The 18963-nt window shown below is 35.0% G+C and overlaps 1 protein-coding gene across 11 annotated transcripts in view; it reads right to left on the bottom strand.

Annotated features, from left to right (window-relative positions):
- LUC7L2 (LUC7 like 2, pre-mRNA splicing factor) overlaps positions 1–18963 on the bottom strand; it is a 60196-nt gene continuing 41233 nt past the window's right edge. For all 11 annotated transcript variants that reach the window (XM_019653256.1, XM_019653254.1, XM_019653255.1 and 8 more), the window contains 5 exons: positions 16261–16437; positions 14968–15059; positions 12815–12844; positions 5133–5324; positions 1–1333 (listed from right to left, as the gene is read on the bottom strand). In XM_019653256.1, coding sequence (XP_019508801.1) covers positions 1156–1333; positions 5133–5324; positions 12815–12844; positions 14968–15059; positions 16261–16437 — 669 coding nt within the window. In that variant the 3' untranslated portion in view covers positions 1–1155. The remainder of the gene's footprint in view (positions 1334–5132; positions 5325–12814; positions 12845–14967; positions 15060–16260; positions 16438–18963) is intronic.

The raw sequence follows: 18963 nt of genomic DNA, 5'->3' as shown, positions 1-18963 counted from the left end.
TTAGTTTCATTACGTTGGTTATACCATGTTTTTATTTCAGTTTGCTGAATGAGAAGAAATACAAAACAGAAACAAATGAAAAACCCAGTTTCTTCTGCAGCTCCAGTCTTTCTCTATAGCGGTTGTTACAGACAGCCCCGAAGTAGCTGGAATATAGTCAGCAAGGGACCCCGGTGGGACAACATTTCATTGGGAATCTTCGCAAGTATGTATTTATTTCCTTTGGTGCCTTGCACGATAAGGCACTATTAATGATATAACAGAATAGAAGAAATGCCCACAGCAATAGTTCTAGTGACAATTTACTAAACAAGTTACAGTTGAATGATGGTGGTGGTGATTGTTTCTTCCATTTTATTATTATTATTATTTTTTACAATAAGGGTGTAGCCTTTATACTCCACACACACAAAATAAAACAAGTGCTTATGAAAAAGTCCCTGCCCCCACCCCCCTTTTCAAAACACCCTGAACGTAGCAATTCAATATAACAGAAAAATCAAGACTTGTTTGATTTCAAATTTTCAATAAAAAAAGCAAAGTATATAATGCAATAGCTGTTCAACTTCCAACTCTAAGTAGGCACCGTTAAACAAACAAAAAAACTCCCGGTATTTAAATTTCTCCAGCACACATTCCAGTATAAATGCTCTGAACTGTAATCAGCTAGTTAATAATGGGAACAGAACCTTAGAACAGAAGTTACATTGCTTCCCTGCCCTCTTCTCTAATCAGTAGAGGGTGGAGGTGCTAGGGGATACAAAAGTCAGAGGAAGAAGAATTAAAAAGGAAAATTCCCAAAGCTGCTGCTGTTTGGACTAGAAACAAACACAGCATTTTACAAATGTTCAAAAAATCCCAACGCAAGTAACAATTCGTTCACTATCACTCCTACTAGGAAGAATAAAGACATGGGCGTCTTATATAAAATGGTACGTTCAGAATTGTATTATAGGTTCACCAGAAACTATGGATGTAGTTTTAGGCTTCATCAAGGAAAGCAAGTTCAGTTCAGATCAACTTAGATACTGTGCATCTAGCCTAGCTGGATCGGTGTCTGGAACTGCTCCCTGTGTCACCCCGAACAGCTGGAAACTAAACAAGAGTATGTAACGCCATTGGAAGCTTAAGGACTGAGGACATGTACACAGCTAATTATATCTCCCCTGCTTCGCGCTCTTCAGAGCTCCTCCTGTCTTCTGATCTGCCATTAGCGCTCTCATAGGACCGCTTCTTATCTTTTCGATCTCTGTCACGAGGTGATCTGTCTCTTGAATTCCTGTCTCTGTCACGTGATGCTAAGTCTTGGTCTCTGAATCTTTCTTTTGAGGATCTGAAAAATATTAATTTGAGGAGCAAAATGTGTTGGGAAACCCAAAATCCAAACGAGAGAATCGGATAAATATTAAGGTATTGACAGCTGAAGATATACAGAATACATCCAAGAAAGACAGGAGTCACTTTTCTGGCAGAGAAGAGCACTACCATATTTGATAAGGTACTAAAACTGGGAGATGGGTGAAAGCAAATAGCTAAGGGTCAAAACCATATGCTAAACTAGGGATTTATAGGATATTCTCACTATCTCAGAGGCAATCATAAAGCTTCTCCAATTCATAGCAAATGTATTTAATATAAAAATAATATATAGACAATACCTTAAAAAAGCAAACGATATAATCCAATTAAAAAACAATAGAATATAGATCCCAAATTGGATGGAAATCAGTGCCTTACATAGAAGGTCAGCAAACTTTGTTTTCTTTGCTGTCTGGCCAGAGTGTAAATATTTTTAGGTGTTGAGTTCAGACACAGTCTCTGTGGTATATTCTTCTTTCTTTTCTTTTCATCAGCCCTTTAACAATGTAAAGACCATCCATAGCTCGCTGCATATACAAAACCAAGCTAGGGGCCAGATTTGGCCTGCAGGCAACAGTTTCCCAACACTCGACTTAGATAAGAGAACTACTCAATTAATGACATGGTTTTAAATAACCATTTATTATTTTAAAAATCTGCTTTACTCCTCCTGAGTTAGCTCATTCAACCAACAGAAAAAAATCAGAATGGAAAACAGAGAAAGATGACCACACTATAATAAATTTTGATTAACCAAAACTGTTTCTTAATGCCGCCTTCTCTGTTCCCACACCCAACTTTAATAAGGCAAACAACAAAATAAGCTCATATCAAAGATTCAATCAGAAGGAAAACCAAAGGACATTATGGGATCAGAATTAATACGGAATCTTCTATACTTTCAACATCTAGAATAAATCAGTAACATATATTACATTTATTTTGTTCTTTACAGGTGACATGGTCCTTTTACATAATTATCTCACTTAATCCATGTTCAGAATTTGGATCTGAGGCCTGATTAAGTAATACTTTCAGCTTCTATGGCAAGAAAACACTACTAATATACTCAGTTTTAGAAATATAGTTGAGGATTAAACCAAAAAGGTTGAAAGATTAAATAATGTCAACTTGGAGCATTCTACTTAAGGTTTTAATAACCTTAATTTAAAAATTACGTGAGAAAAAGAAAAATCACACAGTGCACATCTGGTTATATCAATCCCTTTGTAAGAATGGAATATGGAGAGAGAGATGATGACTAAAAATAAGGACATGAGTTGCTGGTAAGTCCCAGAGGTTGGTAATAATAATAATTGAGAAAATGACTATGAGATGAGCATCAACTAATGTTTTGTGAGAGATTAGAATGGCAGTTCTCATTCACTATTTCACTCAAACTACCAGTAATAGAGCAGGTAGTTTCACTACCTCTGCTTAGTAGATGGGGAAAGAAAGGTGGGATCATTAGATTATTTGGCCAAGGCCACACTGGACCCAAGTAGTCTGGCTCTGGAGTCTGCACTATATGTGTCTGAACAGAGCAGGAAGCAGAAAAATGCAAATGGCCCTCATTTACCAACAGTAACTGCTGCCAGGGAAAGGCCATGAACAGAAACTACTTATATCAGAGACCAATATTTCAGGAGAATAGGAAATCATAAAGGACTCGTAACTAGGCCTTTTACCTTGAAAATTAAACTCAAATATGTAGCGATAACTTTACGTTATATGTGATAACATTGGTTTTAACAGCAATTGTCTGATAATTTTTGGTAAAAGCAAAGGATGTTGCTTTGAAAGAGTAATATGAATATCAAGATTAGAAGTGCTCTTGAGAAAAGCAAAACTTTTAATAGTTTTACCAAAAAAATCCTCTTTATGAACATGCTGAAAATATCAGATTAGGGGTGTCATGTAGTAAGATGGAAAAACTTACAAATGTAGGAAGCATTTGGGGCTAGGATAACACAATCTCAGAGGGGCATCCTTCCATCCTCAGCACCAGTAAAGACAGTTAAGAGGTCACAGACACCAAAACCAACGACGGGTGGGCAGGCTTTCAAGACGAATTGTCTACACCTTCCATCAACCAGCAGAATGATTCACAAAATTTACAGTGCATTTAAGACTCACGGAGAATTTTTTTTTAATGGGTTTTTCGGGGCACTGCAATGCATGCCCACAGTTTTAAGAATATGAGATAAGTGGCCTATAAATCATACTGTAAGGAATTCTGTCTCTTCTAAAGTCCCTGCTCATTCTCTACATGTGCCTGATATTCACTGTGTAGTATCTTTCTCCTACTGGTTTTACCTATTCAAATTTTACCCACTTTATTCAAGCTTTATCTACTACCTGAAGCTATTTTTTATTACTCTGGCATTTCTCTCATCTAAACTCCTGTCTTACTTGCTGTATGATATACAGTTTAACACTTCATAATGTGCTAGGTCTTCTACTTGTCTGATTATTGTCAGAGAAATGTTGGTCCTGTGTTCTACCTCACGTGAATCAAGTTGTTCAACTGTTATATTTCTTTGTTATTTTTTACTAGGCCTAGTATGGTAGAGATTATACAATTCTTATTGATTAAAGTCACCTTAAGAACTATTGGTTTGCTAAGATAGAACTTAAATGTTCTCACTAAAAAAAGAGATAAATATGTGAGGTGATGATGTGTTAATTAACTAATGGTGGGAATCCTTTCATGATGCATACGTACACCAAATCACCACAATGTACACTTTAAATATCTTAGAATTTTATTTGTCAATTAAACCTTGATAAAGAAAAAAAGGGACCTATTTGGAACAAGGCAAGAATATAAGAAACAAAATATTGATTGGGAGTCTATTAACCAACTCAGCTTGTGAGTGGTTTCAGGGAATGGCTAGTTGAGGGTCCAAAAAAAAAATAAAAAATAAAAAAAAATTTTTTTAAATGGCTTTCTGTGGATTCTGTCATGGGCTTTATGTGGAGTAATCCACAGAAAATTTAATTAAGACTAGTAGGTACCAGGCACTCAAAAAATGTTTATCATACATATGCTTAAGAAGAGTTGTCAAGAAAAAAGCAATTTGAAACATGGTTTATGTTCCACAGAAATGAACTGGCTTAAGGGCTATCACCTGACCTGAGTTTTAGGAGTTTGGTCTATACAGACTGAGTGCTAAGATTCCACCACATTCTAATCCTTTGCCTGATTAAATATTCAGGTTCTTATATATACTTTAGCTTGGGTCTGCCCTCCGTGCACCTTTTGAATTTCATGCCAAGGAAGCCTAACTTTCTTAAGGTTCTGAATCTGCTGTCAAGCTAACTGTATATAACAATGCATACCTACAGTGCAGATTAAACAAGAATATACTAGAATGTGTCTGCTCTGAAAAAGTGCACCAGCTCAAAGATGTTTGGAAAACAGTAAGTCAAACAAAGCTGAACAACTCTTAATGAAAGGACTTCTCAGAGCCCCTAGTTCATCACCACATAAGGAAGAGACTATTGGTACCTAAAATTATTTGCCCATAAAGTACTTTTTTCCCCAAGACACACTAAGAAGAGAAAGGCAACAACCTCTGCACATATTTGTTCCAATTGCTTACTCTGGCTCATAAGTATATTCTTTCTGAACTACCCAAATCATCAGGGGGAAAATGTTATACACCCACACACAAATGTGTACATATTACCAGATGCAAGTTTCAAACCAACAGTATTCCAATTCTAAACCATAAAGGTAGTTCATTATCCTTTTACGGACACTTCAGTACCTCCTCCTGGATCGCTCTCTGCTCCTGTCTCTAGAACTGTGTCCACTTCTCTGGTGGCTGCGGCTTCGGCTTCGGCTGCTAGAGCGAGATCTGTGGCGATGGCGTTTCTCGCGAGATTTGGATCGAGTTCTCCTCTTCCGTTCCCGTGACATGGAGCGAGACCGATGTCTGCGATGCTCTCTGGACCTGGATCTACAAAAAAACATTTGATTTAGATTTTAGCTTTGTCAGCACTACATTTCTCAATTACTGATGCCTTTTATTTAAAGAGAAACTATCCCTCAGTAGCTTTACTTAATGCCACTTCTATTTCAAGTCAGCTAAATCTGCACTAAAATAAATCGATGGTATATTAAACAACTACATACTGGGATTTCAAAATAAAAATTAAACATTAGCTGTCAAAGGTCAATCAGTATTGTATAAATTTACATCAGGAATATAAAAAAGTTAAGGAAACAATCTATATCATAACTACACACCAGGGATTGTATTATCTAGATGCTGTATGGATTTAATTTTGTTTCAACTTCTAAGATTTTTAGTATGTCTTAGACATAGTATGTACCTGATGGACATGGATGGAAAGGGGGAGAGGTATGAAAAAGGCTGTTGTTTAGAATAAGTTACTAACTCTCTCTGAATTACAGAGACCATCAGAATAAGTCTGAATGTTCACAATATACCTAGACACAGTATAACGTTTGAGGAAAAACAATGGGGAAGAAAGGTATGTAATTTTGTTAAGAGTCACTTAATTTGACAGTAAGTTCAAAAAGCAGGTGATACAATTTACAGACTGAGATTATTTTCAAATGATTATTTTGTTAAGTAAAGTTTAAAAGCATTCAGCATATGTCAACATTATAGTCAACAAAAGGCATATTTTGTGGACATACTATCAACTAGAGTTGAACAGAATATTTCCGTAACTGAAAAAAACATTTCTCAAAAAAAGCAGGGGGAAAAAAACATAAAATTTATTCAACACAAGTTTTACCAAATGATATTTTAACCACTCATTTTGAGGTATTATAATGAATCTATTGCTTGCAATGTATAATTTAATTCTTTTTAAAAATTCTAGACAAGTGATTCATTTATTCAAAAAATATTTACTGAGTGCCTATTGCACTGTTCTAGGTACTAGGGAGACTGAGTAGCAGACAAAGTCCTTAGCTTCATGGAGCATATACTCCAGAAAGATGTCTACACACTGATGTAGTCAGTAAATCAAGATAGGTCAGGTAGTAAAGAAATGATATATTAAGAAGAATAAAAACTGAGAGAGAAACGAGGTGATAATCTTTTATCTAGAATAAGCAGGAAAGGCTTTCCTGACAGGATAGCATTAAGCAAAGAAGTAAGGGATGAAGTAAGGGAATCAGCTCATCAGCCACCTCAGAGAAGAGTGCTTCAGGTAGAGGGCGCACAGGTGCAAAGGCCCTGAGGTGGGAGAAAGCTCAGCATGTTGAAGGGCAGGAATTACTGAGGAAAGAGGAGTAATTCTGGGGGTCTTACAGGCAGCATGACCAAGTACTTTATCATTCAAACCAGGAGGTTCTCAATGATAAATTACACACAGGGAAGAGAGCTATAAATAAATATGTGGCGACAAGACATAAACTGGAACAACCCCGGGCAGACTGATCACTACTTAAAAGCTACGGTTAGTTTTGTTCCAACTTGGGCAGAATGACGCCTCCAAAGGGTGGCAAAAAGAAGAGGGCCATCCTGCCACCAACGTGGTGACCAGAGAACACATCCTCAACATTCACAAGCTCCTCCATGGAGTGGGTTTCAAGAATAAGAAAGGAACAGAGAAGAACTACAAAAACAACCAGAAAACAATGACTAAAATGGCAATAACTACATACCTATTGATAGTTACCTGAAATGTAAATGGACTAAATCCTCCAATCAAAAGACACAGGTGGCTGAATGGGTAAAAAAACAAGACCTGTACATATGTTGTCTATAAGAGACCCACTTCAGATCAAAAGACACACACACAGACTGAAAGTAAAGGGATGGAAAAAGCTATTTAATGAAAAGAAAAGAAGAAAGAAAAAAAAAAGCTGGAGTCATAAGCCATACTTATACCAGACAAAACAGACTTTAAAACAAAAGTTGTAAGAGGGACAAAGAAGAGCATTTCATAACAAAGGGATCAATCCAACAAGAGGATATAACTCTTGTAAAAACATCTACATACCCAACGTAGGGGCACCGTAATATATAAAGTAAATACTGACGAACGTAAAGGGAGAGATCAACAGTAAGACAATAGTACGGAACTTTATTTAACACTCCACTGACATCAACAGATAGATCATCCAGAAAATCAACAAGGAGGGGCCACCAGGTGGCTCAATTGGTTAGAGCCCAAGCTCTGAGCAACAGGGTTGCCAGTTTGATTCCCACATGAGCCAGTGAGCTGTGCCCTCCGCAACTAGATTGAAGACGACTTGAGCTGAGCTGCTGCTCAGCTGCCAGTGGGTGGATATATGGCTCAGCTGGTCAGAGCGCATGCTCTTAACAACAAGGTTGCCAGTTCAACTACCACATGGGATGGTGGGCTGTGCCCACCTGCAGCTAGATTGAAAACGGCAACCAGACTTGGAGCTGAGCTGTGCCCTCCACAACTAAGATCGAAGGAAAACAACTTGACTTGGAGCTGATAGGTTCTGGGAAAAAACACACTGTTCCCCAATAAAATTAAAAACAAAAACAAACCCCACTTCTCAAAAAAAAAAAAAAAAAAGAAAATCAACAAGGAAACAGTGGCCTTTAAATGACACATTAGACTAGATGGAATTAATAGGTATTTTTACAACATTCCACCGAAAAGCAGCAGAATATACTCTTTTCAAGTGAACATGGAACATTTTCCAGGATAGACCACGTTAGGCCACAAAACAAGTCTCCATAAATTTAAGATCGAAATCCCATCAAGCATTTTCTCTGATGACAATGTAATGAAACTAGAAATCAATTACAAGAAAACTTAAAAACACACAAACACATGAAGGTTAAATAACATGCTACTAAATAATGAAAGGGTCAACAATGAGACCAAGGAAGGAATCAAAAGATATCTTGAGACAAATGAAAATGAAAACACAACAATCCAAAATCTATGCAAAACAGATAAAGCAATTCTAAAAGGGAAATTTATTGGAATACAGGACTACCTCAAGGAACAAGAAAAATCTCATATAAACAATCTAACCTTACACCTAAAGAAACTAGAAAAAGAACAAATGAAGCCAAAGTGAGTACAAAGAAGGAAATAATATAGATTATAGAGGAAATAAAACAGTCTAAAAAAACAATAGAAAAGATCAGTGAAACCAAAAACTGGTTCTTTGGAAAGATAAAATTGATAAACCTTTAGCCAGGCTCATCAAAAAAAGAGGGTCCAAATAAGTAAAATCATAAATGAAAGAGAAGTGACAACACCACAGAACTACAAAGGAGTATAAGGAAATGCTATGAACAATTATATTCCAACAAATTGGACAACCTGGAAGAAATGCATCAACTGCTAGAAACATACACTCTTCCAATGCTAAACAGGAAGAAACAAAAAATTTGAACAGACCAATAACTACTAATGAAATAGAACCAGTAATCAAAGAACTCCTAACAAACAAAAGCCCTGGTGAATTTTACCAAACATTCAAAGAAGAATTAATACTTATCCTTTTCAAATTATTAAAATCAACTGAAGAGAAGGAAAGCTCTCAAACTCATTTTACGAGGCCATCATTACCCTGATACCCAAACCTAGGCAAAAACACTACAAAAAAGGAAAAGTATAGGCCAATTTGCCTGATGGTCATAGATACAAAAATCCTCAACAAAATATTAGGAAACCAAATTCAGCAATATATTAAAAAGATCATACAACATGATCAAGTGGAATTTATTCCCAGGATGCAAGGTTGGTTCAATAGCCACAAATCAATTAACATGACACACCACATAAACAAAATGAAGGATAAAACATGATCATATCAACAAATGCAGAAAAAACATTTGACAAAATCCAACATCCATTTATGATAAAAAAAAAAACTCTCTCAGTATAGTATTAGAAGTCCTGGCCACAAAAATCAGACAAGAAAAAGAAATAAACAGCACCCAAATCGGAAAGGAAGAAGTAAACCTGTCATTATTTGAAGATGACATGATATTATATATAGATAGCCCTAAAGATAACGCACAAAAACTATTAGGATAAATGAATTCAGTAAAGTAGAATACAAAATCAATATTCAGAAATCAGTTACGCTTTTATACACCAATAATGTACTATCAGAAAGAGAAATTAAGAAAACAATCCCATTTCCAATTGCATCAAAAAGAATAATATCTAGGTAACTATTGCATTGTTCTGTACACCTGAAACTAACAATAAAAAAAAATTAAATAAATAAAAAAAAAAAGAATAATATCTAGGAATAAATTTAACCAAGGAGGTTAAAGATCTGTACTCAGAAAACTATTAAAACACTGAAGAAAGAAATTGAAGATATAAATAAATGGAAGTATATATACCATGCTCATGAATAGGAAGAATTAACATTGTTAAAATGTCCATACTACCTAAAACAATCTACAGATTCAATGCAACCCTATCAAACTTCCAATGGTATTTTTCATAGAACTAGAACAAATAATCCTAAAATTTATATGGAACCACAAAAGACCCCAAATAGCCACAGCAATCTTGAGAAAGAACAAAGTTGGAGGTATCACGCTACTGGATATCAAACTATACTACAAGGCTATAGTAATCAAAATGACATGGTAAAGGTATAAAACACACACATAGATCAATGGAACAGAATAAAGATCCCCAAAATAAACTCATGCCTGTATGGTCAATTAATCTATGAGGAAGGAGGCAAGAATATACAAAGGGGTAAAGACAATTTCTTCAATAAATGGTGCTGGGAAAACAGTACAATTACATGCAAAAAAATGAAACTGGATCACTCCCTTACACTATATGCAAAAATAAATTCAAAATGGATTAAAGACTTAAATGTAAGACCTGAAACCATAAAACTCCAAAAAGAAAATTTTGCAGTAAACTCTCTGACATTTCTCTTAGCAGTATTTTCTGAATATGTCTCCCCAGGCAAAGGACACAAAAGAAGAATTAAACAAATGGACCTACATCATACTAAAAAATTTTTACACAGCATAGGAATCCATCAACAAACAAAAACACAATCACTGACAGGAGAATATGTGTCACCAATGATACATCTGATAAGGGGTTAATATCCAAAATATATAAAGACTTCATACAACTCAACACCAAAAAACCAAACAATCTAATTAAAAAATGGGCAGAAGGCTTGAATATACATTTCTTCAAAGAGGGCATACAGATGGCCAATAGACATATAAAAACATGTTTTCACTAATCATCAGGAAAATGCAAATTAAAACCACAATGAGACATCACCTCACACTTATCAGAATAGCTATTATGAATAAACAAACAAGTGTTGGTGAGGATGAGGAGAAAAGGAAACCCTTGTGTACTGCTGGTGTGATTGTAAATTGGTGCAGCCACTATGGAAAACAGTATGGAGGTTCCTCAAAAAATTAAAAATAGAATTACCATATGACCCAACAATCCCACTTTTGGATACTGATCCAAAGAAATCCAAAACACTAATTTGAAAAGATACATGCGCCCTTATGTTCACTGCAGCACTATTTACAACAGCCAAGATACGGAAGCAACCTAAGGGTCCATCGACAGACGAATGGATAAAGAAGATGTGGTACATATAGACAATGGAGTATTACTCGGCCACATAAAAGAACGAAATATTACCATTTGTGACAACATCGATGAACCTAGAGTATTATGCTAAGTGAACTAAGTGAGAGAAAGACAAATACCATATAATTTCACTTATATGTGGAATGTAAAGCAAACAAACAAAACAGAAACAAACTCATATATACAGAGAACAAATTAAATTGATGGTTGCCAGATGAAAGGAGGGTTGGGGGGATAGGTAAAAAGGATGACAGGATTAAGAAGTACAAATTGCCAGTTATAAGAACAGTCATGGGGATGTAAAGTACAGCATAAGGAATATAGTCAATAATATTGTAGTAACTACATATGGTGTCAGATGGGTACTAGACTTACCGGGGTGATCACTTCGTAAGGTATATAAATGTCTAATCACTATGTTGTACACCTGAAACTAATATAATATTGTATGTCAACTGTAATTGAAATAGAAAATACAAATTATTTCTTAAAAAAGCTATGGTGAGGATTTCAACTTTTATGACTGAAGTGGAATACCTCTGGAAGGTCTGAAGAGGGCTGACATGACTTCAATTTTTAAAAATCTCATTCTGGTTGATGTATGAAAAACAGACTGAGGTGGAGAAGGGGGTGGGCAAGGACAGGAATGAAGAGACCAGTTAAGAGGCTATCATAACACCAAGAAGTGGTACAAATTAAATTTCTGGTTTGAATATCTAAATACATTCTATGTACAAATAGATTAAATATCTTTGTCAACAAAGGGACCAGACTGCAGTAATCAACCAGTAAACAAGAACAGTACCATCACTTAATGTTTCTACTTCTCATTCTGGATTTGAGAAAGTCACAACAATATAAATTTGCTAACACAACTGATCCTATTTATTCATGTCTTAGTTTTTTAGTGTTTTAAGCAGAAAAACCACTGAAAGAGTCTAAAAAGCACTAACGGGCATCTAACAGAAATGTAAGGTTTTTCCTAAGGACAAATGCTCTAGTTTACAGGGCAGAGTTCTTGGAAATAGTTAATCTTTAGAGCTAAGAGTACTCAGAAGTTTCAAAATGATGTGATTTAAACAAAAGAGATGGTAAGATTTGAAAAAGAATGAGAAAGGGCATTCTAGGTGGGAATGAATTCATGAGACAGGCTGAAGGATAAAAATGAGAATGGCAAGTGAAGAATTAACATGAAGCACACCATGTTTTCCCATCTTTGTCAGACAGAAAAAAATTAGTATAAACTATAAAAAAAGGTTTTAAAAAGCCCCAAATATTAAAGGCAAAGGTCAAAAGAAAGTGTTATCTTGTCCTCTTCCTCTTTAAGGCTATAAGTGCCCCTTTGAAAATTTTGTGATCAAAAAGCTTTGTAACTTATAAAGGGATAAGTAATAAACTCACATAAAATCAGGATCAGGGCATACACTAAACATTTTAGTTTCCCTAATAGCCCACCATGGATCCCTCCTTTTCAAAAATGTCTCCCACTAGTCAACCTACTTATTTTCAACAGGTACAGCCTCTTACTTAGAATGTTTTTTAGATGTACCACCCAAACTGATTTTTAAAAATCCTGTCACATATTTACTTTGAGCTCCTAAAAATTTTAAAGAAATATTCTGAAATATTTTTAGCATTCCTTCTAATTCCAGAGCACTGTGTATAATTTTACTCTGATAAAGCTAAACTGTAGTTCATGCATATCTTCTGACCAATTTCTTTTCAAAGGACATTGCTCAAACCTGAACTAACAAAAGAATTAACAGTATGAATCTATTAATTTTCATTCATTTAAAAAAGATATTTAATCTATAAAAACTACCTTTGAAAACCACAGCTTCACTACTTAATACTTATCTTGTATAATACCTACCTTTTGGGATTCTTGCTATGTGATCGAGACCTAAAAAAAAAAAAAAAAAGAAAATCTATTTTTAGAAAAATAACTATGAGAATAAGTACAATGTGCTGTTACATTAATTTTTTTCTGATTTCTATTTTTTTTATATTAATCTTTAAATATAAGGCATGTATTATAAATAATAAGGCACACAAATTTTTCCACAATGCACCACCATGAATTCTGCAGACTTTACCACCCTGGCATATGAGCTCCCTATGCCAAGAGGATACCTAGCCCTTAAAATAGAGTACACTCCTAGAAAACTAAAAAAACGTACATTACAACTCACTAATTCTCCAGAAACCATTTCCCAACCTGGAAAAAATTCTGTGTTATCTCTCTGTCATTCTTTCTTTCTCTCTGGGAACAGAGTAAAAAATTTCTATGATTTGAGGTGCATATACTTTGGATCTACAACTTCATGTTATAATTCCTAGAACACCCAATTCTATCTTACAATATCTTTCTTAACATGATACATGACACTCTTATATACTCCTCACATTTCCTACCACACAATAAACACTCAATAAACAGTAATAGCTAGTATTATCAGGAAGTCACAGGGATTTTTTTTTTTTAATTGAGAATATATAGGCTTTGGACTCAGCCTGAAGTAAGCTTTAGCTCTGGTTCCCCCACTCACCATGTGTGACCTAGGCAGATGATTAGATGAACTAATATAGGTAAATCCTTAGCACAGTGCACGGCACATATCAAACGCTCAGTGAATAGTAATTTTTATCATTACCTTTTTCACTACCATAGTTGGAATCCCATCTTGTCTAATTTTTAACTCACTTGTAATTTCCTCATCTTCCATACTTAAGTTACAATAGTTCCTCAAGTTACAGGTTAAGTTTAAAAAGAATTAAAAAAAAAATTCTGAAATACATTACATTTTATAATCAATGTTAAAAGAAATTTTCCAGATGGTAACAAAGGACTAAGGACATCTACAGTTGTGAAAATGTGGTTCAGCAAAAAATGTTTTTCCTAATTTGACTCACCTCAGTTAAATTTTAACTTAAGCTGACTGAGATTTCCAATGCCATTTACCTTGTCTTAAATATTACAATACTGGGCAATAATACCATAAAATCCAAGTGTACACAAAAGAGAACGGGGATAAAGCTGAGGTAAAATTTATGGTACATAAACAACAAGCATATCAATAGAGGAATAACTGCACTTCCCCTAAAAAGGAAGATGTCCACATACAGCTTTGTTTCATTTTGTCATTTCAGTGCAAAAAGATTACCTGCTATAAACCATGAAACACAAATGAATTCAGTTTAAACGTTTTGAAATAGACTAAGTATATAATACTCAAAGCTTGGAGGAAGTTGGCATGACCGATCACATATTATAAAGGGTTTTAATTAACTTAGGCATCAATAGCTGCTGAAGAGAAGTCATATAAATTTCAGAGATACAATTAAGAAAACACTAGAAATTAGTACAGGTAAATCTTGTGGCATACCTGTTCATCCGAAAGTTGTTATAATAAACATGAGGTACAAAGAACGTGGCCATCACTATGCCACGCAATTTGTTGCCAATGGGTAGAAGTGACTCAGAACATTTAAACATTCTAAATATGAAGATTTACAGGATTCTATCAACTAGTGAATACCAATATAAAAATATTCATGTATGCACATTTATCTATTATTAAATTAATAATAGTTTATAGCTCCTAGAATTGAAGAAATATAGAATGGAAGTACAATATAAAATAATCGATAAAACCCCAAACCTTTTATCAAGTATTAAATATATCATAAAAATAAATACAGTTCTATGCCAACCTGGTCCAAATGTAGCCCATTATGAAAATCAGAGGGCTAGAGAAGGGCTTTGTTATGTATCTTACAAAACATAAAGATGTAAAGCACTCTTGATTACCTCCTTCCATGCATTCTGAAGGAAATCACCTTGACTTAAATGGCCACAGGTTAACATACTCACGTAAACACTGTTTTGCATGGTAACATTCTGAAGAGTAAACAAAAATTTCCCATGTCCAGATTTTTTAACATTTTGTGCCAATCACATATCTTTTTAGAACCAAGGGATCTTCAACTTCAGATAGTTGGACTATTCAACTCATTACTCCATACCTCCTCAGCTTCTCCCTTTCTTCTCTCTCTCTTTCTTCTCTTCTCTTCAGGCGTTCCTGGTTTCTTTTCTCCTGCTTCTCAGCTACAACTCTCTTCAAAAACAATGACAATTTAAATAATGTAAATAAGGAGCATTATTTACTGCGTCTATTCTTAGTGAGCATTATCCTAAACTTTACCATATCTGGTTTCCAATATTGTACCAGTAACATTAAAATCTGTTTAATAACAATCCAATTTGAAGTTTTGACAGTTGTAATCATTAGGCTTACGAGTCTGGTTTTCAAAATCTTTCCCCTTTTGGGGAACATTTTTAAAATTTCATGGTTCTCTATGACTTTTTAATGATATTTTAAAATCACTTCTGTAAGATTTTTCTCCTCTGAATGTTTTCTAGTATTATTTTGTATTTTTATAAGAAATCAATCATTATACATCACTATAAGTTCCTATGTTCTATGATTTCCAATACAGAAATGTCTTCTACCACTTCCAATTATCATCCTGATGTTGCTTTTAAAAACACTACTAAAACACCAACAGTTGTGTTGGCTTATATCTGCTAGGTTTACATTTGCAAAGACTCCCAAGAAGGTGCCATTTTTGAGTTTTAACCTGAGTCCAATAGCCATTTGCTACAGTGAAACTCGTCATTTAAAAACACGTAACTGAAGAACATTCTAGCTACTCAGAATACTGAAAACTCACTGTTAGCTACAATAACCACCGACTCTGCTTGTTTACCTCTTCAGAAATACTTTTTGCTTGCTTATATTCTCAAAAGCACTCAGATGAGTAAGAACTATGTTGCCTTTCTTACAATAGCCTACATATTTAAGTGATAGTCCTTTTTAAAATAGGTTTCATTTTAAATCTTTTTGAAATGGGGGCAGAAGTGTAAAATAAAACTAGAAGTTATAAAAATTTGATATTTAGTGAAGAACTACAAAATATTTCTAATAAATATTGGACTCATTTTCTCAGTCTTCCTTTAAAGTATTATATTATTAATTTCACAGAAAAAAATGTTTAGGGGATTCTGTAAAAGAATTTAGAACCCAGTTTGCAAGATTCCTAATTTAACATATCCTCCCCGATTACTACCTCCCCGATAAAGGGGTTAGTATTTAAAGGTCTGTTTCTTAAATATCATCCATTAAACCAGCTATTATCTCCATTAAAATCCTACACTATTCAATATGAATTGTTAAAGAGAATCACAGTTAAGAATACTATACAAAAAGACAAGTGACTAAGTTGGATAAAGTGAGGGATATTAATTTACCAATGTACCTTTAATTCTTCAAGCTTCTCTCTTATTTCAATAAATCCCAGGTGCAGTTTACCCCCAAAATGATCAGCCAGGCGCCTATCATTATCATGAAGACCTAAGTATGCAGAGCAGACTTCACAAACTCGGAGTTTCTGCTGTTGGAAACTGGAAGCTGGCATTGAATTCCGATAAACTTCCTAAACAAAAGAAAAACAATGTTCACATAAACCTGACTGGAAGTCATACAATGAAAGAAAATATAGTATGTTTATACTGAAAATGTTTTCTAATGAATACACTAAACATGGCTATTTTGTCATGAAAATTATAGATTCCCCCTTAACCTCCATCTTCTGTCCTCAGAACCTCTCCACTGGAGAGAAAATATCAGAGCCTTGAATACCTTTTGCCAAGAACTACCATAACAATTCCACTGTGATACAGAGAATGACTTTCTAAAGATTTTCTCAATGTTCTACAACGTTCTGTTTTATATAATTTTTGTTTTAAAAAAATGAGATGCAGCAACCCCCAAAATGTACATCAGCAAAGGATCAAGGAAGGAGAAGTCACCCGCGCTTGCAGGGAGGGAAGCACGTTTTCCGTATTGTTACAGCTTCCTTCCAACTGCCTTCTTTCCCACAGATCATTTCTCCCCCTTTGGAAATGTGGACAGCTCATACAAATAATAAACTTCCTACTAAAAGGAGTGGTTCTGTAAGACGAGATGAAAGGTGCCTTGCTGAGATTTAGATGTCTTGTACTCAACCATTTTATTTATATTAAGTTCATTAGTGAAATAATATTAGTGAGTTTGTGTACCCACTGTACCCTTTTTTCCTGACAAGAACTCCCGTTTTTTGTTTGAGGCAGCAGCATACACAGCTAAAAACATTACATTTCCACACTTCTGTGTAGCTTTGGCTAAGGAGATTAAGTGGACATTCCTAGACAGAATCTACAGAAAAGCTCTTAGGGAGTCAACAGATTCAGACAAAAATTTCCAAGGGAGAATCTGTGAATCAAAAAGGGATGAGAAACAACACAGTTTCAAAAGTGTCAATACTGACATACTTAATTAACACAGCAACTTCACAGTGGAAAATTAGGCAATATCACCAGAAATGGGACAAACCACTAACATGTGCCTTCTGATAGGACGTAACATTACTTCAGTGGTACTCCTGTCAAAATCTAAGCAGGAAGCAAATTAGACAAACTTAACTGAAGGACATTTTACAAAATAACTGGCCTACTCGTTTCAAAACTGTCAAGATCATGTCAGACAAAGAATGAGATTCCAGATTAAAGGAGAATGAAGAGACATAACAAATAAATGCAACACATAATCCTGGACTAGATCTTAAAGGAAATTTTCTTTCTTTTATGAAAAAAGAACATTATAGAAATAATTAGCAAAATTTGAATAAAGTTTTCAGATTAATTGTACTGTAGCAATATTAATTCTTGATTCAGATAATTGTACTGTAATAAAATATCCTTGTTTTAGGATATACACATTGAAGTATTTAGGGATAAGGAGGCATCATATACCTGTAACTTACTGTCAAATAGTTTAAATACACACAAACACACACCCGAGAATGATAAAGCAAATGTAGTAAAATGTTAACATTTGGGGAGTGTGGGTGAAGGATACAGGGGATTCTTTATACTATTTTACTTTTCAAAAATATTTCAAAATAAAACAATTTTAAAAAGGACAACACAAATGCATGATACTCAAAGGCAAGTCAACTAAATTTAATGCCTTGTTTTTCCTCCTCTTTCTACTTACATACAGAGAAAAGACTTCAGGCTTAGTGGCCATATTGCTACTGCAAATTGTTAAGCATAAAGATGAATCCACTCAGGTAAGCATGGCTGAACATAAAGCTAGAGTGGCTTGTATGCTAAATGTCATCATGGAGCTGCTGTACCAGCCTGACCTCCCTAACCTTGTGTATTTATTAAATGAGAAAAACAAAACCTTTCTTTGGTTAAGCCATTGTTAAGTTTTCTATTATGTGCAGCTAAACACAATCTGTAATGAGCAAGTAAATTTTTTAATGCACTGTCTTTAGTAAAAATCAACTGATAACACATAACAGGCTAAAGATGTCAAGTTACTGTGTACAGCTGATTCTTGAACACGGGTTTGAGCTGCGTGGGTCTCTTTATATGCAGATTTAAAATATATTGGGAATTTTTTTGCAGATTTGTGCAAATGCAGTCAGGTTTATGATCAGGACTGCCCTTATCTATAAAGCAGCTAACCCTGAGCCTTGAAGGGAGAAGGTGAACATCAGTTGCCAATCTTTTGGTTGTACAACAGGATGGCCTGGACATTGAGAACCCTTTTTCTGGAGTCCATCAATGCTTTGAAGTCAGGAAATAACCTCACCTGTAAGGGGCTGCCTTTTAAAGTTCTTTTGATATTGGACAGCGCCTGTGGCCAACCCAGACCCCATAAGTTCAACACTGAAGGGGTCAAAGTGGTCTACTTGCCCCCCAAAACACATCTCTTAGTTCATTCTCTAGATCACGAGTCCTAAGGACCTGTGAGGCTCACTCGGTACTCGTCACCACTATGGAAGAAAACCCTGATAGAGAGAACATCATGAAAGTCTAGAAGGATTACACCACTGAAGATGCACGGTTGTTACAGGAAAAAGCTGTGATAGCCATCAAGCCCGAAACAATAAATTCCTGCTTGAGAAAAC

This window comes from Hipposideros armiger, unplaced genomic scaffold (genome assembly GCF_001890085.2).
Source record: "Hipposideros armiger isolate ML-2016 unplaced genomic scaffold, ASM189008v1 scaffold_201, whole genome shotgun sequence".
NCBI classification, from domain to species: Eukaryota; Metazoa; Chordata; class Mammalia; order Chiroptera; family Hipposideridae; genus Hipposideros; species Hipposideros armiger.
Note: the sequence above shows the minus strand (reverse complement) of the source record. Positions and strands in the feature narration are given on the sequence as shown.